This window comes from Crocuta crocuta, unplaced genomic scaffold, assembly GCF_008692635.1.
Source record: "Crocuta crocuta isolate KB4526 unplaced genomic scaffold, BGI_CrCroc_1.0 scaffold26, whole genome shotgun sequence".
NCBI classification, from domain to species: Eukaryota; Metazoa; Chordata; class Mammalia; order Carnivora; family Hyaenidae; genus Crocuta; species Crocuta crocuta.
Window position 1 is genome coordinate 14,451,017 of NW_027532249.1, and position 20,014 is coordinate 14,471,030.

A 20,014-nucleotide genomic window follows, 5' to 3' on the forward strand; every position below is an offset into this window, starting at 1 on the left:
AACCCAAAATTAAGTTCCTGGGAATTCGCCAATGAAAAAATTAGGTGTCCTCCCGCTTGCGCCCTCTCTCTCCCTCTCTTCCTCTCAAAAATAAACAAACACTAAAATAAATTAATCAATCAATTAAATTTAAAAAATTTTTTGGTGTCCCAGGAAATGTAAAAGATGCTTTACAGGACGGAAAACAGGGCCAGTACAGTCCAGCAAATCCTGTTTCTAAATGAGCATTCCACAGAGCCGGCTTCCTCTCCACTACCATCAGGAAAAATCAGGTAAAAGGCTGGAGGCTGCATCTGCTCCACGTACGATGTGGGCACTCCGAGCTCCCACGTGCAATGACCGCCACCCCGCGGCCGCCCCCCTCACCTTGTTCGTGAGGTAAGAAGCCAGGTAGCAGGTACTAAAGGTAAGGCCCACCAAGCACCTCCTCACGTACATCGGTCAACCCGCTCCCCTTTCCGGGGACCCCGCGGGAACTCCGCAGCAGCCTCCGGAGCAGGGCCACAGCCACGGCTGCCAGGACAGCCACGTGGGTCCGAGCTCGGCCAATCCGCGAGGGGACCGCCCCTGGCGCCTGCCTCTTAAAGGGACCCGGCCGCCGCTGGCCCCGCAGCTGCCCTGTGGCCCAGGTCGCTTCCTGCTGTCTTACGAGGGAGGGGGAGAAATAAGATTGCGAGGCCGGGGCTGCGACCGACCCCACCGGCTTTGGGGAAAGGGCAGACACTAGTCTCAGTAAAAAAGTCAGAAATGGCAAACGAGGGGAAAAAAAGCGGTTTACAAAACAGTTCGCGACGTTGCATTACCGTTTAAAGAAAAATGTTCATCTAAAATGTCATCTAAAAGATGGGATCAACATGTTTATATGCTTTACTGAATTTGCCCCGTTTTCTACATCACGTCTGTATTACTTTTGCAAACGACACCAACAAGTTAATGACAACTGTTATTTTAATAGTAGGAAGAATGAGGAGCTGGAATGAGTAAAGGGTTTTTTTTTTTCTTTTTTAAGAGAAGTCATTCCATTGTGTTGAAATTTACATAAAATAAGAAACCCTCCCAAAAGTAGAGTTTAAAGCACAGCCGCTATTCCTAGTATACAAGGTGGAAAATTTACCTAGTTGGGTTTCTGGCAAATAGCGGTAAACGTATGTGAAACATGCTGACGGACTTTGTCAGGAACTAGAGGTACAAGTATTCCCCACATGCAGATACACAGATTTTTTTTAGAAATACCCTGTACACCAGGAGACCTTACTTTTTAAAATTTGTATTCCCTGGGTAAAATTGCTTATCAGTCTATGTAATCCAAGCAAACACCAGATGTATTATCTCTACATAAAAGATAAATAAACTAAAGTAATTTTCCCTTGACAGTATTTTAGGAAACCTCTTTCAGAGCTAAATAGTCTTTACAAAGAAATTTTTTGCTCAATAAAATTTCTTTGAAATCAGTAGTTGGTACTACCTGATATTCTCTGAGTAGTTTTAGTACATGAACAAGTTCAGTTCGGGCCCTGTTATTTCCTAGTTATTACTTAACTTATTTTCTTTGACAGAATTTGCTTAACAAGCAGGAACAACCAGAACAATAAAGAACCGTGCAAATAGAAGTTGACATTTGTAGCAAAAGCGCTGACAGATTTTACCAGAGCCGTTAACTTTTCCGAAGCTGCATTATTCTCTTTCACAAAACAAACTAAACTAAGACTGAATGAAAATAAAATCATCAGATCTTACACTGACACACAAGCCGCTACATATGGGATTGAGGTTAGACCTTCTAAACACAAAAAAAGATTTAACTACTTGTATTGTAAGTGACATCTTTGAGACCAAAGGGTTAAAGTTATAAATTTACTTTTTGATAATGAATCCATAAGTGCTCAATAAATGTTTGTTGAATAAAAAAAGAGGGGATCAGGGCAGCTGGGTGGCTCAGTCGGTTAAGCACCCGACTTCTGTTCAGGTCATGATCTCATGGTTTGTGAGTTCAAGCCCTGGAGCCTGCTTCAGATTCTGTGTCTCCCTCTTTATCTGTCCCTCCCCCACTCACATCCTGTCTCTCTTTCTCTCAAAAATAAACATTTAAAAAAATTTTTTTTAAAAAGGGGAGCTTGGATAAAACAACTCCTTTGGGGGCTTTCCCCAACAAATCTTTTTTAACAATGAATTTTTTTGACAACTCACATGGAGAATTCTCAAAAGATGGCAGAAGCAGTAACATATATTTGAAACACTCTAAGTCCCATTTTAACAATAGAGCATCAATATTTCTTATGAATATAGATGCAAAAATTCTCAACAAAACCCTAGGAAACAGAAACAGAATCCAGCAACATGTGAAAGGAATACACACCAAGACCCACTGAGATTTTTCCCAGGAATGCAAGATTGGTTTAACACGCAAAAATCAGTTCATGTAATATACCATATCATTAGATTAAAGGACAAAAACCACACGATCATTTCAGTAGAAATAGATAAGGCATTGAACAAAATTTAACACCTTTCCACAATTAAAAACACTAAAAGAAAAACTGGAATAAAAGAGAATTTCCTCAATATGATAAAAAGCGTCTGTGAAACCCCACATACTTAATGGTGAAAGACACTGCTTCCTTCCCTAAAATCAGGAACAAGACAAAGATGGCCATTATTTCCACCTCTATTTAACATGATATTCAAAGTTCTAGCCAGGACAATAAGGCAAGAAAGTAAAATAAAAGGCAAGATCTATTGGGGGGAAAAAAAAACCTATCTCTACCGTAGATGACAAGAATTTAAAATAATTTGAATTTAAAAAATCCTTGGGTGCCTGGCTGGTTCAGTCTGTGGAACATGTGACTCTTGATCTCAGAGTTGTGGGTTCAAGCCCCACATTGGGTATAGAGATTACTTAAAAATAAAATCTTAAGGAAAAAAAAGAGTCATCAAGGATCGAATGATAAAGTATAATATACATTTAATATGAATTTGATTAAAAAAGAATACAGAGAGTATGAAAGAGGCACCTTTCCCAGAACTAGTATAGAAAATGAATCCTCAGAAACAGTAGAGACAATGAATCCTGAGCAAACTACATGAAAAGAAATCCACTTAGCCAATTTTCATATTCAAATTCATATTTTGGGGTGCCTGGGTGGTTCAGTCGGCTAAGTGTCTGACTTCGGCTCAGGTCATGATCTCGCGGTTCATGGGTTTGAGCTCCGAGTCAGGCTCTGTGTTGACAACTCAGAGCCTGGAGCCTGTTTCAGCTTCTGTGTCTCCCTCTCTCTCTGACCCTCCCCTGCTCATGCTGCCTCTCTCTCTCTCTCAGAACTAAATAAAATATTAAAAAACTTTTTTGAAAACACAAATTCATATTTGATTGTAGTAAAAAAACACATGACATAATGCATTATCTTAACTATTTTTAAATGCACACTGCAGTAGTGTTGAGTATATGCACATTGTTGTGCAACAGATCTCTAGAACTTTGCATCTTGCTTAATCGAAACTCTCTATTGTACCTATTGAACAACTCCTCTTTTCCTGTTCTTCCCCAGTCCCTGGTAAAAACCATCCTACTTTCTGTGTCTTAAAGCTTGACTACTTTATATACCTCTTACAAGCAGAATCAAATACATATTTTTAATTAAAGATTATTCTCCTTCTATTTACCCTTTATAGTCAGAGTAGTATGTCATTTTTAAAATATTATACAGTAAAGGAAGCAAAACAAAGTATTTGTTATTTAAAAATGGTAATGAGTTCCATAGGGTTCAGAATCATTGAATCCCAACCTAACCCAACTGAACCATAACCATAACATTGCACTGTAGTAACCTTATCCTTTTATTTATTTATTTATTTTTAGATTTTTTAAAAAGTAATCTCTATACCCAACCTGAGGCTCGAACTTAGAACACCGAGATCAAGAGTTGCATGCTCTACTGACTGAGCCAGTCAGGCACCCCAAGTAACCTCACTAAATATACCACAGACTTTTCCTGCCCCATGCCTAGTCTCACACCATTCCTTCCCCTGAAACTAGCTTTATATCTTTCATGCCATGATTTGGTGGCACCTTCTCCATGCAGCCTTTTCAGATCTCATTAAGCCACAATGAATCATGAAATGTTCATTTTTCTATAGCTATAAGTTGGCCATTAATCATGCACCCTTGTGCAATAGAAGTGTTATGTTAATTAATGTTGTGTGAATATATTATCTTTCCAACAATATTTCGTAGTTCTGTTTTTCTCCCACAGGGCTTCAGGAGTATCATAGGCAGTTAATAAATATTTGTCGGTTGCCTGAAACAACTACATGCAAAACAGACTGGACTAATTTCAATATTTAAGACTAAAGAGTTTCATATCTGTTCTCTTTACTTTTTTATTAATTTGTTTTGTGTAGGCTCCATGCCCAATATGGGGCTTGAACTCATGACCTTGAGATTGAGAGTCACAGGCCCTACCAACTGAGCCAACCACATACTCTCGTTCTCTTTAGAGACCAAGAATCTGCTGATTCCATGTGTTTAGGCACTGCAAATTCTGGAATAGCTTTGTCTCTGCTGAGCACCAGTAAGTTTATCAAAAGATGATAAGGCATAAATCTGGAGCTATTCCACTTCACAGTGACATGGCCATTCAAGGACTCACTCTTAAATAACATAGGACTACATGCTGATGTTAGTAAACTACACTTTTTATAGTAACAATGTTGATAAATGTGGACTGTGAACTGTTTAATTGCTGTAAATTTCATTCTATCTTCCTTTTTTTAAGAGTATATAGTTGGTGGCATCAGGGATATACCTTAACTCATTAAATCATTAAAATTGTTAACCCACAAGCTCTATTCTAATGTGGAACTCTATCTCATGGTGAAACAACTTCCCTTATCCCCACAGCCTGCTTTCTCTAAAGCTTGAATGCCCTCTGAGACTATTCATCTCTGTCTGGTGTCCAGGGCAAGGAATAAGGGTCATCATTCTTTGTTCTCTTCAGAGCAGCTCCCCAAACGTTATCCTGCACCCAGCCTCCCAGGAAAATGGCTCTCCTCTGGCATCTGACCATATCACTCTCTCTAAGCTTTACCAGCATCATCTACAAACCTCTGGGGTACAATCTGTGTGTATTCTAAAGACCCTGACACCTGCTCACACTCATTGCACTCCACTCCAAGTCCTGCCATCTTGCTGGGTAATTTTAAGGTCCATTTGGATCACCCACCCAATGTCCTGATGCTTTATCCTGTTCCCTTAAGCTTCCCAACCTCATCCTCACCGCTGCGTCTCTATAGCTTCCTCTGACTTGGGAATAACCTGCATCTGCTCTACCTCCAAAACTCTTACATGGCACGTCCACTCGCTCTCTCTCTCTGAGGTGAAATTCACACAACATAAAATTAACCATTTTAATATATAAAATTCATTGGCATTGAGTAGATTCACAATGTTGTACAACTATTACCTGTATCAATTTCCAATTTTCTTCATTCCCAAAGAAAACCCTATTAAGCAGTCACTCTCAATTTCCCTCCTCTCCTCACTCCATCCTTTGGCAACCACCAATCTGCGTTCTGTCTTTATGGACTTACCCATTCTGGATTTTTCATGTAAATAAAATCCTATAATATGTGCCTTTGTCACTGGCTTCTTTCACTTAGCATGTTTTCGAGGCTCATCCACATTGTAGTACATATCAGTACTTCATTCTTGAATTAGTTTGCTTTGGCTGCCGTAACAAAATACCACAGACTGGGTGGCTTAAACAACAGAAATTTATTTTCTCAGTATTCTGGAGGATGGATGTCCAAGATTAAGGTGTCTACAGGGTTGTTTATCTTTAAAGACTGCTCTCAGGGGAACCTGGGTGGTTCAGTTGGTTAAGTGTCCTATTTCAGCTCTGGTCCTGATCTCATGGTTTGTGGGTTCAAGCCTCACATCAGGCTCTGTGCTGACAGCTCAGAGCCTGGTGCCTGCTTCAGATTCTGTGTCTCCCTCTCTCTCCCCAACCTCCCCACTCCCCCATTCACACTGTGCATGTATGTGTGTCTCTCTAAAAAATAAATAAACTTTAAAAGAATCAAAGAAAATGTAAAGGCTGCTTTCTTTGGCTTATAGATGGCTGGCCCCCCTGCTGCCCCTTCATGTGGATGTTCCTCTGTGAGCAGGTATACTAGATGTCTCTTTCTTTTCTTATAAGAACACCAGTCATACTGGATTAGGGTTCCACTCTACCATCTTTATTTTAATTTAGTCACCTCTGTAAGACCTTATCTCCACATATTGTTACATTCTGAGATACTGGGGGATGAGGCTTCAATATACAAAATTTGGAGGTCATGATTAAATCCACAAAAGTTGCTTTTTATGGCTGAATAATGTTCTGCTGAGTGTATATACCATATTTTGTTTGCCCATTCATCCACTGGTGGACATTTGTGTTGTTTCCACAACACATTTGTGTTGGCTATTGTGAATAATGGTTCTGTGAACAGTCAGGTGCAAGTATTGTTGAATACCTGTTTTCAATTCTCTTGGGTATATACCTAGGAGCGGAATTGTTGGATCATATGGTAATGCTATGTTTAACTTATTAAGGAATTGCCAAATTGTTTTCCACAGCAAAACAGCGTTTTACATTCCCACCAGCCACATACAACAGTTCTCCACATCTTCACCAACTCTTGCTATTTAGCCCACTACTTCTTCACTCTTTAGCTCCATTACGGTATTCTCCCCCTGAATTTTCTCACTACAACTTCATCAAAATCTCTTGTCCCATAACTCCTTATGTTCCCCCTGGAAGCTATCTCCTTTTTCATTTCTTTCCATGGGTAATATAAACCACATAATTCATTATGTGTGACATTGAACTCTCCAAGTGTCAGGTTTTCAATCTATAAAAATGGGGATAACAATATTCCTCAGAATTGTTTTAAGAACTGAATGAGCTAATATGTTTGAAGTGTTTAATTTAACACATAGTAAGCATTCACTAAACAGTAGCTATGATATTGATTATCAGATTTCTAGTATATGTGCTGCCGAAGCGAGCACTTGATTATCAGATTTCTAATTTTAGCCCTTATTTTTTCTCATAAACTCCAGGCTTCCATTGGTCATTTTTTTTTTGTTTAATTTTTCTTTAATGTTTATTTATCTTAGAGAGAGAGAGAGAGAGCAAGAAAGGGAGGGGCAGGGAGAGAGGGAGACACAGAATCCCAAGCCAACTTCAGGCTCTGAGCTGTCAGCACAGAACCCAAGGCAGGGCTTGAACTTATGAACAGTGAGATCATGACCTGAGCTGAAGGGGAACACTTAACCTACTAAACCACCCAGATGCCCCTGGTCATTTCAACTGCATGTATGAACTGGTCACTTCATACATTCACAGATACTTGTTGAGTGCCTATTATATGTCAGACACCATACTAGGCATTGATTATAGCAGTGAACAAAATAAACGTGATCCCTGCTTTCATGGAGAAAAAAGAAAAAAGGCAAATAAATGTGTATTTATACATGTTGATAGCTTCTATGTTTCACAGGCAACTGAAGTTTAACATATCCAAACTTAACATTATCTTCCCTCCAAACCAGATCTTCAGACACTACCATGCACCCAATCAATCAATTGAAAAAGCAGAAGTTATTCCAGCTCCTTGAGTTTCACTGAGATTCCTTATGTCCCATTCCCTACCCCTACCTCTACCTGTACTAGCAACATCAGGCACCAAAGTCCAAAAAGGAAATCTTGGAAATAAGATAAATGAGATAAAAGTTGGGATCTTCAAAGTTGCCTTGTAGAACTGGAAAAAAAAAAAAAAGGGAAATTAGTCTCAACGTATTAACCCTCATCATTCATCGCCTAGCAGGTTTTCCAGTCTCCAGCCTCACCTCTCCCCAGTCTACCCCTCATGCAGCTGTCAGAATTATCTTCCTAGTAAGCAAATCTGAAAACATTATTTTCCCCACTTAAAATCTGTTACCGACTATTGTCTAAACTCTGAAGTTCTTAGCATTAAAATCTCTTAGACCTGGCCCTTCCCTGCATTCCCCAACTCAATCTTTTACTTTTGTCCCTTTTGAACTGGGGGTTCGGAACCATGTCAAACCTCTTGCCTTTTTCCAATGCATGCTGTATACAACTCCTCCTTGTATGGAAGCCCCTGCTTGCCCTTCACAGCCTATCTTGGTGATGCCTGCTTATCTTGCAAGAGTGAGCTCAGTGTCATCAACTCTAAGGAATCATTCCTGAATATCTGAGTAGATCTGGCCTCTTTCCTTTATGTCATCCCTGGGCCCTATGTATACTTCTTAATTGTACTTGTATTTATGATTTCAAGGTACATGAGGATGGGCACTTATTTTTATTCATATTTGGCACTTCAATGTTAGGTACTAAAGAAAGCACTCACATTTTTTGAATAAATGATCTAAAACAAATACCCAGATTCTTAGTTCTACTTTTCTGATACGTCTCCCAATGGCCCCCTCACTGGCACATTTTTGTCACACACTGCATCTCAGCCTTTTTTTTTTTTTTTCCTGCTCTACTCTTTTTCCTTCAATCTTTTTCTTTAGAGATTCTTGGCTAATTTAATAGGAAACTCCAATAACTTTTCTTGGTTGATTCCCTCTCCTGTTTCTTTCTTATCCAGAATTGAGGGATCCATTTAATTTCTGCTTCCATCCATTTTTCCTCAACTATCTATATCCCAGTTGTAATCTTTTGGACCTTAAGAGGGAATGTAATTTCCACACACATTCACATATGTGGGCAACATTTGCCAAACACAGGTCGGTAGCCTATAATTTGGAGTTTTTAGAATTTCAGAACATGTTCTGACCTGGAATGGCAAAAACTGTGCTAAGGGAAACCATTACGGTGAGTATCCTAGAGATCTCAAGCATAGAGAGTCCAGAATCCTGACTCAGAACTGCGATTTAAGGAGAACACTGTTATTCCGAATAGTGTTTATTTCCAGAATGTCTGAATAGGCAACAAGTAGACATATAGAGCCAGTCCCCTAGCCCAGGGATTCACCTCATTAGCTTTGCCACTCATTAGCTGTATGGCCTCCAGCAGGTTACTTTAGCTCTGTATGCTTAGGTTTCATTATCAGTGAAATAGAGATCATGCTAGAAACAATGCACCTCCCATGATTCTTTTGAGGAATGAGAGTTAACACAGCACTTTTGACAATACACGAATATAGTTAAGTGAAACCTAATGCTTAGCTATTTTTATCTGGTCACTTCATAAGAATCTACAAAACACCTAATCAGAACTTATTACACAGTCCTATTCTTTTGTTTAATGTTCTATTTACACATCTTACAAAATTTTGACTTTTTACGCGCCTCTTCCTAACGGCCGACTTCAGTAACAACAGAATCTGACCTCTCTGTATCTATTTTCTGTCCCCCATACCATCCCCGTTTAGAATTAACCCAGAAAATAATGAACAGGAGTCTCGTTTGTTGTTACGAACAACTCAGTCACACGTAGTCTAATTCACTTTAACTAGATCCAGCGGCAGCCTCGGGCAGCTAGTGGGGAAAGAAAGGGAGGGCGGTGCGAGAACAGGGAGCGGCCTGGCCAGAGGAACCACGCCTTACGCCTGCTGTGTCCTGCACGGACGACAGGGCCGACAAGACAGGGCCGACAAGTCAGACCCAGGGGCCAGGGGAGTCCTGGCCAGGGGCAGCGGCCGGAAATGCGGCCCGCCGGGGGCGGGGAAACGAGGCAAAACCGGGAGCCCCGAGCGGGCGGCCTATCAGAAGCGACGGTCCCAGCGGAGAGGGCGGAAGAGAAGAGATCTAGTTCCGGCCGCGGCCGCGCCGCCATCTGTCACCTCAGCTCCCGCACCAGCAGCCCCATCGCCCCAGCCCCGCCGCCTGTCTCCTCGGCGGAGGCTGCTTCCCGGTCCTGCCACCTGTCTTCCCTGTTCTCGTCGCTGGCTTCTTTTCCAACATGGATCTGGTCGGAGTGGCATCGCCTGAGCCCGGACCCGCAGCGGCCTGGGGACCCAGCAAGGTGAGTGGCGGTCGCGGCTGACGCACCTGTCTTGGTCACCCGGGCTGGCCCTCCCGGAATGCCCGGAGAGGTGACAGGCACCGAGGCGGCTCCGCAGGTGATTGGGGGAAATTCTGAGCAGGACCCCGGCGAGCTCGGACGGTGGGGGCGGGGGGCGGCGCTGCCCAAGTGGCATGGGGGAGGCTAGGGGGGCGGCTGGGGCTGCCAGTGACTACTCTCCTTGGTTTGGGCTATCTCTAGTTCAGCACCTTGATTTGTGAACCTCGGTAGCAAATATTTGGGCAGGGCTGGCTTAGAGACTCTGACGTTTGAGGGAAAACAAGCACTATCTTGTTTGTCATGGGCCAAGTGAGTCAGCCCAATAATACACCGAAAGCCTGGCTGAAAGGCCATGTATGCAGCTGTTGACAAATGCGGGTATCCTCCTTAGTCAGTTTCTTGTTTGTGAAGTAGTAAATGGTGAATCCGGGCGCACCTTCGTCCCTCAAAGTACTACTCGTGTGCACTGCATGCTGTAAAATCGGTTATGAATTCTCATTATCTGCCTGGGCTTTAACGTTTAAGCTTTTTCCTGTAATGGCCAACTATTAGGTTTATTTCACGTTTGATTTCTGGTTTTCAAGACTGTGCCTCTGCATGATAGTTTCATCAGAAGGAGGAAAAGACTCTACTGCCACTTAGTTGAGGATTTGCTTGAAAGCAAGAGTGCTTCAGTTGGGATGTTGTGTTCCTCAAATTAAGATTGTGAAGGAATCCAACTTTTACAGCTTCTTAATGGGTTTTCACATGCTGTCATGGAATATTTGTTCCGTGGGAAGGGTCACTCATTTTATTAGATCTTTAGGCTAGGTCTTAACAGAGAAAGGGGAAATAATTAGCTATTAAGAAAAGTATGACAGTTTAATTAAAGTTAATTTTATGAAAGTTCTCCTACAACTGCAGGGAGAATTTAAGAGAATCAGTTGGCACATATGGTTACATCTACATGTTACTTTGTGTAATTTTTTCTATCAAGCCGTGTTTATAAGGCCAAGATCAACAGACATAAAAAGACAAAATCAGTAGCTGAATACTAACAAATGTATACTTCACATGTTAAATTCATCCAGCTAAGCACATAATGGCTGATAAAAATGCCAAATGAGACAGTCTTTGCTCAGAATACATAATGTCCGAACAAATTTCATTTAGAAAACTAATTCAATAATAAAATGTTCATTGTCAGTCATTTTCATTTAAGAATACATCATCAGAAATAGAAAGTTTCAGGGGCGCCTGGGTGGCTTAGTCGGTTAAGTGTCCGACTTTCGCTTAGGTCATGATCTCGCGGTTCGTGGGTTCGAGCCCCGCGTCGGGCTCTGTGCTGACAGCCAGCTCAGAGCCTGGAGCCTGTTTCAGAGTCTGTGACTCCCTCTCTCTCTCTGACCCTCCCCTGCTCACGCTGTCTCTCTCTCTCTCTCTCCTAGAAATAAATAAAACATTAAAAAAAAAAAAAGAAATAGAAAGTTTCAGTTTTATCGTTCAGCAAAAAAATAATCCTAGGGTTTATTGATGTTCTGCTGGGAAAACTGCATTTTCGCAGGGAAAACAATTAGATCCTGCAGGTATTTCTTAATCCTCTCCTACTTAGAAGACTGAAGTGATTATAGAAGCCTTCATGGACAAGGTAGAGATTTAAGGAAGGTCTTGAAAGATGGGAAAAATGTCAAAGACCAGCGATTCCCAAAACTTTTTGGTTAGGACCAATTTACACTGTTAAAAATCATTGAGGAGCCCAAAGAATTTTGTTTATATTGGTTACATCTATTGATATTTGTCATATCAGAAATTAAAACTGAGGTATGAAAAAATTGTATTAAATGCTATAAAAGCTGTTATGTGTTAATACAAATAACATAAATTTTTTTTAATGTTTTATTTATTTTTGAGAGAGAGAGAGACAGGGTATGAATGGGGGAGGGGCAGAGAGAGAGGGAGACACAGAATATTCGAAGCAGGCTCTAGGTTCTGAGCTGTCAGCACACAGCCTAATGTGGGGCTCAAACTCGTGAACCATGAGATCATGACCTGAGCCAAAGTTGGAAGCTTAACCAACTGAGCCACCCAGGTGCCCCTACAAATAACATTTTTACATGTAATCTCTTCCTTCATTTTCTAAAACAAACAAAAATTAGTGGTATAGTATTGTTTTGTATTTTTGCAAATCTCTTTAATATCTGACTTAATAGGAGAACTTTTTTCTTTTAGTCTGCTGTGTATGTTTTAGTTGAAGCATGAGAAGAATCTGTTCTCACAAGTGTGTAGATTATAGCAGGTCTAATCAAAGACAGCTAATAAGAACACAGTAGATGTACTGAGAACAAACTGAACTAATGTCTAAAAGTGCACATTTAGGGGCACCTAAGTGGCTCAGTAAGTTAAGCACCTGATTTCGGCTCAGGTCATGATCTCTCAGTTTATGAGTTCAAGCCCAGCATCAGGCTCTTTGCTGACAGCACAGAACCTGTTTCAGATCCGTCTCCCTCTCTCTCTCTCTCTGCCCCAGCCCTCCTTGTGTGCACTCTCTCGCAAGCATGCTCTCTCTCTCTCTCGAAAATAAATATACATTAAAAAAAATCTTAAAATAAAGAAAATAAAAATGCACATTTATATCCTAAGCCTACTACCTTAGAAAATTTTGGAAAATGCAAGAATATACAAGTAATATTCCAGGAGCCATCAGGGTGATATTATCATATCTGATGTAGATATGATGTTTTATTTGAGAGAGAGTGAGAGAGAGGGTGAGAGTGGGGAAGAAGGGCCGAGGGCGAGAGAGAGAGAATCTCAAGCAGCCTCCATGCTCAGCACAGAGCCAGACTCAGTGCTCCCATCTCACGACCCTGGGACAGCGACCTGAGCAGAAATCAAGAGTTGGACACTAAACTGACTGAACCACCCAGGTTCCCCTCCTTCCTATGCTCTTGAGAGGATAAGAGTGGAAAAGACAAAGAATGTCTTAGTACAAAATAATTTTGATCTCAAGGACACCCTGAAAGAGTCTTGGGGACCCCTCCCCCAGGATCTTGGGGTGCCAGTTATAAAATGCCTAACTGCTATTATAGACAAAGAATTTTTTTTTAAATGTTTTATTTATTTCTAGGAGAGAGAGAGAGACAGCGTGAGCAGGGGAGGGTCAGAGAGAGAGGAAGACACAGACTCTGAAACAGGCTCCAGGCTCTGAGCTGGCAGTCAGCACAGAGCCCGACGCGGGGCTCGAACCCACGAACTGTGAGATCATGACCTGAGCGAAAGTCGGACGCTCAACCGACTAAGCCACCCGGGCGCCCCTATAGACAAAGAATTTTAACAGATATTCCAAGAAGAGAGAATTGGCAAACTTAAGGTAAAAGTGAGGAAATGTGTAGCTCTGTTGGAAAGAAAGCTGTAAAAAATTAATTCATGGTGCTCCTGAAAACTGTCAAGGTCATCATAAACAAAGTCTGAGAAACTCCCAGCCAAGGGGGACCTAAAGAGACATGCTGACTAGATGTTATATGGTGTGGTGGATTGATCATGATTCTGAAGGAGAAGGACATTACAGAAAAGACATTACAGAAGGACATTACAGAAAAACTAAGGAAATCTGAATAAGTATGGACTTTAGTTATTAATAATAATAAAGTATATAAATACTGGTATGTTAATTATGGCAAATGTACAATACCAGTACAGGGGAAACTGGGTATGGGATATTTGGGAACTCTATGCCACCTTTGCTATTTTTCTGTAAATGTGAAAGTATTCTAATGTTAAAAGTTTAAAAAAAATTAGTGTTATATAAACCCAGATAATGTTTTCCAGAGACCTTGTCTTGAGAAGTAAAATTACCCACTTAAATGTTTTATCTAGATTGTATCTCTTAGTTGCATGGGCAGAAAAGAGACCTTCCTGTGGATTATGATTCTCTTGGCTTGCTTCAAGTTGAGAACTGGATTTTTGTTATTACGTGCCTCCTTCATGTTTGCTGTTTTTTATTTACTTGATTCTTGCCCACAGTTGTCTGCAGGATGAGCAGCAAGGATGCATCTTTAGGAGCTGGAAGGAAAGGGGGATAATTTCCTTCTAGTCTACAGCCAGCCTGGTGGTAGTTGTAAAGAACTCCACGGAGCAGTGGTGGGTGTCCTAGAGGAGGGGAAAGCAGGTCGGGTCTCAGGGGCCTTCAGCAAACAGGAAAGAAAGAATCAGGGAGCTGGTTAAGGGCTTGATAGATGTCATGTTTGGAGCAGAATGACTAGCAAAGATTGTGTAGGGTTTCCCATCAGATCTTGCTGTGGGGGGGGTTATGTTGATGAGGGGAATGACGAGAAAGGACATTGGACAGTGAAGGTGAGGCAAGATTAGATATCTAGGGCTCTTATTCTATCTCCTTAAATTTATCATAAATTTTTAAAATTTTGTGAAGTTTCTCTATTTGTAGAGAGTGTTTGGTTTATCAAGGAGTTGCAAGATGATGACAAAGGATTCCTCTATATACACCTTGTGGTGCCGATGCATAGGAGGAACCCCCAGTAAATTATCTGAAGCTCCGTTGAGAAGATGAACCTCTTTTGCCTGTGGAGGACTGGCCCCTGTCTGGCAGGTGCCCCTCCAGCCCAGAAATTTTTATGGAGGCCTTTTGACTGGTAGTTTGAGGTGTTTGGGCAGCCTTTGTGAAGTCTTATTTACCTTTACCCATGAAAGTTGCCCTGGTGTGGGTCAGCCCAGCTGAGCTGGTCAGCAGACGTTCAAGGAATGGGAGTACAGCTCTAGAGTACAAGGCTTCAAGGAGCAAGGTCAGTAGGAACGGGCAGTTAGGATATCTTGGGGCTCTGTGGTCTCTATGTGTTTCTTTTTCTGGTTCAGTCTCTCTTAGGTGTCAGTCAGTCTTTGCCTCAAAATAAAGTCACCACCTGTCAATTTTGCCTCTTCTGAGTAATTGTCAGCTAATACTTTGTTTAACGTCTTAATTGACTGCTGACAAATAGCTAGAAGCACCAGAAATGGCTAGCCAGGGGGGCCTATTTCAAGATGGAGAAAGGGATGTTAGGATAGTAGAAGTGTAGAAAGGCCTCACACCTCTACAGCCTGGGGACAGCCTGGCAGTTCTGTAAAATATTCCCTGTTTCTTTTCAGCACATGTTATTCAGTGAACACCTGAGTGTCTCTTTATGTCTGAAGCTCTGTGCTGGGTTCTGAGATTGAGAAGACTTGCCCTTCGAGGGGCTCATGTTGTATTGTGGCTTATACAGTAATACAGTCATTGGCCCTGTACTTACAGTGTGTGCACAGTGGTATGGGAACACAAAGGCAAGGATCTGATTTTGTCTGATGAAACTGAGAGAGCCTTAAGGAGTTGGTGACAATTGGGGGAAATAGAGAAGGAAGCAAATACACTGAGAAGAGCATTTGTGAAGGCATGGAGGGGTGAGAGTATGCCATAATGAGTATATAATTATTGTGACTAGAGCACAGGCAGGTAAGAGTTGAGACTGAAAAGATAAAGTAGGTCAAATTGTGGAGGGCCTTCCTTGTTGAGGAATTTGGATTTCCTACTGCAGGCGGTACAAAAGTTTGCTTCTCACATTCCAAGACAGGGTGATTAGGGAAGCAGTATAGCAAACTGCCTTAGATCAAATCTCAGCACTTCCATCTGCAGTGTTATTTGGGGTTAAAAAAAAAACCTTTCTGTGTCTCAGTTTTTAAATCTGTAAAATGGGGGTGGTATTGTAATTACACAGTTGCTGTGTCTCGAATAATCTATGTAAGTTTTGTACATTAGGCAAGTGATTCAGATACAGTGACTATTCCAGTGTTGTCTGTGATTCTACTATTAGTTATTGTGAAATGTGGTTGACAGATCTGAGTTAGAGGAGACTGTCATTTGCCTTTTGGAACCTGGACTTTGAAAACTGATCAGACCAGGCATCTAGGTTAGGGGGCAGCATTATGTATTCTACCTAGAAGATTCAGAAGTCACGTGGCAAAGAGAGAGCTGTATTCTCCAGATTACAGAGAACTTCAAGGTTCCAGACCTCAAAATCCTCACCAGGTGAGTGCTCAATTGCTGATAAGATCTGAGTGACCGAAAGTCACACCAGACCTTGAGGAAGCCTCTCTTGTTCTCTCCACATCTGGCTTTATGTAAGGCTGGAATAATTCTGCAGTAGGCTAGGATAGGTATGTGCTGGGGGCCTGGTGCATCTCATTAATCTCAGGATAAGACTTGATAAAACTTGATTCTGATTCACTTAGTCATAAATATAGTTATCATCTGTCACCCGTAAGAGCTTCACCCTAACAATCTGAACCAAGTAAATTCCTGAATCTCAATGCTGTGGAAACTGAACAGGGTCATAGGCCAGCTGGAGGACCTAAACTTGGTTTAAAAGTGTTGTGGCTAAAACATATATCATCATATGCTGTATTCTAAATTAGACACTTGGCAGTAGTTAAGGGATACGTTTGGACTTTATCCTAAAGGCAGCGGGAAACATTAGAACAATCAAAGAGCTGTAAGTAAGGAAACTGAACTAACCAAATCTGCATTTTCTAAAATTGTGCTGTGGTATGGAAAATGTAAACAAGCAGGACTGGAACCAGAAAGATTAGTTAGGACTCTTTTAGAGTAGCCTGTTGATGGGTGGATGATACCTTGGAGTAGAATCTCAGAAGGGAGGCAGAGAAAGCTGGGTCAGTTCAAGAGAGATTTAGACGTGTTATTCAGTATTAGTGGTTTAATCACTAGACTATCAAATGTGATCATTTGCCTCTGCTAATAAGTAAAGCTGACCTCAAAACCTAGGAATTGTAGTAAAATAAACTTACAGTTTGTATTTCAAGAGGGCTGAGATAGTGATGTCATTGAGAAAGGCCAACTGGGTGATTGTTCACCAAGAGTCTCACTGCATATTGCTTTGTTGCAGTGGTATTATTTCAAGACTGTTTCTCAGCTCTTGTAGTTCAGAAATGTAGTTTTTATTGTTTTTCATTGTTATTTTTGTTTTAACATATCCTCAGATGTCTTGTGAGGGGCTGACACACACTTTAGACACATAGAAGACTTACTCCTTAAATTAGAACGAAGTGTAACTTTTTTTTTAAATTTTTTTATTTTTTATTTTTTATTTATTTCTAGGAGAGAGAGAGAGAGACCGTGTGAGCAGAGGAGGGTCAGAGAGAGAGGGAGATACAGACTCTGAAATAGGCTCCAGGCTCCGAGCTGGCAGGCAGCACAGAGCCCGACGTGGGGCTCGAACCCACGAACCACGAGATCATGACCTAAGCGAAAGCCGGACACTTAACCGACTAAGCCACCCAGGCGCCCCTAGAACGAAGTGTAACTTCTAAGTGGGCTTTGAATTGTGGTAGTTGGTACAGTCTGTTCCTAAAAGAGAATCTACAGGGATGTCTGGCTGGCTCAGTCAGTAAAGCATGAGATTCTTGGTGTCAGGGTTGTGGATTTGAGCCCACCTTAGGTGTAGAGAGTACTTAAAAATAAAATCTTAAAAAAAAAAAAAAAAAGAGAGGGAATCTACATGGGAAGCCAGATTATAAGCTGAAGATTATTTGATGAGCATGAAATCAGAACAAAGATGGTTATATGAACTCATTAGGTAGTGGGGTGATGCTATGATAGCCTGGTATTTTCCTTAACTAAAAAGACACACTTGTCAAAAAAAAAAAANTGCTGACAGCTAGCTCAGAGCCTGGAGCCTGTTTCAGATTCTGTGTCTCCCTCTCTCTCTGACCCTCCCCTGCTCACGCTGTCTCTCTCAGAAATAAATAAAACATTAAAAAAAATTTTTAAAAAAAGATGCTTTTGGCAAATGTGGTTTACATTTATCCTTGGTTAGATTTGAGATGGGAGATCTTTTTACTCTTAAGATGATTTTTTTTTTTTTGAGAGAGAGAGAGAGAGAAAGAGAGAGAGCATGCATGTGCATGTGAGCAGGGTAGGGGCAGAGAAGGAGAGGGGAGAGAGAGAATCCCAAGCAGGCTCTATGTTGTCAGCTCAGAGCCCCCTGTGGGGCTTGATGCCATGAACCATGAGATCAAAAGTCAGACACTTAACCAACTGAGCCAGCCAGGTGCCCCAAGATGATTTCTGTAAGTAGGTAGTTGTTTATTTTGAGTTGATTTTAACTAGTTTAATTCTCAAAAGATAGTCTTATTTCAAGTTTGGAAGGTACTTTTCATTGTTATGAATTAACCCCTTCTTTTTCTTTAAATAGTGTCCATGGGCTACCCCTCAAAACACAATATCTTGTTCCTTGGCTGATGTAATGAGTGAACAGCTGGCTAAAGAATTGCAGTTAGAAGAAGAAGCTGCTGCTTTTCCTGAAGTTTCGTAAGTAAAATTTACAAAGAATCTATTTTGTCTAGCAGCTTATTATAAAGGTTTAAGGATTCAATTAGTTATTGTCATGGCCAGTGATTAAGAAATAACATTTTGAAAAGCAATGCAGTAGAAAGTGCACCATACTGGGAGTTCACTGATATTTGTATTTTGGTCCTGATTCTGTAATTAGTTGTCAGTACTATCTTGGGCAAATTCCTCTATTTCTCTGGGTTTCATTTATTACAATAGTTGAATCACATGATCCCCAAATTAGCAACTGCTGAAGTAGGCTACAGTTTTGATCAAATGTTTATAGTTTATCTTTTCGTATATATGCTATCTCTCCAGAACACAGAACAAAGCAGTTTGGATTTTATTATAGTCTCTTTAGCTTTCTTGTGCAGCTCTCTTCATCCTGGTTGGTGCTCTCACAAGTGCCTGCCAATTGGCCGGAGCACAGCTGGAGAGAAGGTGAATGATTTGGGCAAGTTTTTCCCATTGCTCCTTCAGTACAGTTTGTAACAGTGAAAAGGCACACTCTCCTCTCATAATCGGTAGCATCAGTTTACGCAAGCACATTATATTAGTTTCTTTTGCCTTTTTTGGAATAGTGTTGCTGAAGGACCATTTATTACTGGAGAAAACACTGATACTTCCAGCGACCTGATGCTGGCCCAGATGCTACAGATGGAATTTGACAGAGAATACGATGCACAGCTTAGGCGTGAAGAAAAAAAATTCAATGGAGATAGCAAAGGTACTGTGATCTTATTAAGACAACTCCATCGGGTGGCAAGAAATGCTTATAATATGCTCCTAAATACATCTTCAACTATTTTTGCCTTTTTAAGTTTCCATTTCCTTTGAAAATTATCGAAAAGTGCATCCTTATGAAGACAGCGATAGCTCCGAGGATGAGGTTGACTGGCAAGACACTCGTGATGATCCCTACATACCAGGTATCAATGCTTTTATTTTCTGGGGGCCGGTGGGGGGAGGCCAGGGAAAGGAGGTATAGGACAGGGACAGAGGAACACTAAGTTTTCCAGTGGATCCTTGTATTTTACATTTATCTTTGAATATCATTTGGTAACTTACTATTAGATTCAGATATCTTTTCAGACAATATTGAATGTAGCAATTTAGTCTTTGCTATCTTTACATAAACTTGGCTTGTCTTAATCGCCTTTAGCAAAACCAGTTCCTACTCCCAAAAAGGGTTTTATTGGAAAAGGAAAAGACATCACCACCAAACATGATGAAGTAGTATGTGGGAGAAAGAATACAGCCAGAATGGAAAATGTAAGTTACAGGAAGTATTATCTCTGAATCAAGAGTTTTATTGGCATAGTTAAAAAAAATGGGGTTCTAAATACAGTATCTTATCAACTATGCTTCAGTAAAAATATTTAAAAATTAAAAAAATAAGTATAATATCTTAAATTTATAAAAATATCCTTCATAAGGATGGGGCTAAAGATGTTTTAGATAATAATATAGCAGTACTATGAAAACTAAGACACTAATGAGAATGGACCTCAGAATAAAATTCTACAACAATTTTAAGAAAACTGGTTTGATTTGTATTGATTCTAAATTTAAGAAATAGTTATTATGAAAG

At 40.8% G+C, this 20,014-nt stretch overlaps 2 protein-coding genes across 7 annotated transcripts in view; one reads left to right on the forward strand and one right to left on the reverse strand.

Annotated features, from left to right (window-relative positions):
* Positions 1-483, reverse strand: part of SLC35D4 (solute carrier family 35 member D4) — a 119,687-nt gene extending 119,204 nt beyond the window's left edge. For all 6 annotated transcript variants that reach the window (XR_013338542.1, XR_013338543.1, XM_077778207.1 and 3 more), the window contains exon 1: positions 367-483. Coding sequence is in view for 4 of the 6 variants with exons in the window: in XM_077778207.1 (XP_077634333.1) it covers positions 367-438 (72 nt within the window). In the remaining 2 variants the exon portion in view is untranslated. The remainder of the gene's footprint in view (positions 1-366) is intronic.
* A 9,316-nt stretch (positions 484-9,799) lies between these two features.
* Positions 9,800-20,014, forward strand: part of RIOK3 (RIO kinase 3) — a 26,977-nt gene continuing 16,762 nt past the window's right edge. The window contains exons 1-5 of the mRNA XM_077778093.1: positions 9,800-10,034; positions 18,287-18,402; positions 19,005-19,150; positions 19,245-19,352; positions 19,586-19,695. Coding sequence (XP_077634219.1) covers positions 9,972-10,034; positions 18,287-18,402; positions 19,005-19,150; positions 19,245-19,352; positions 19,586-19,695 — 543 coding nt within the window. The 5' untranslated portion in view covers positions 9,800-9,971. The remainder of the gene's footprint in view (positions 10,035-18,286; positions 18,403-19,004; positions 19,151-19,244; positions 19,353-19,585; positions 19,696-20,014) is intronic.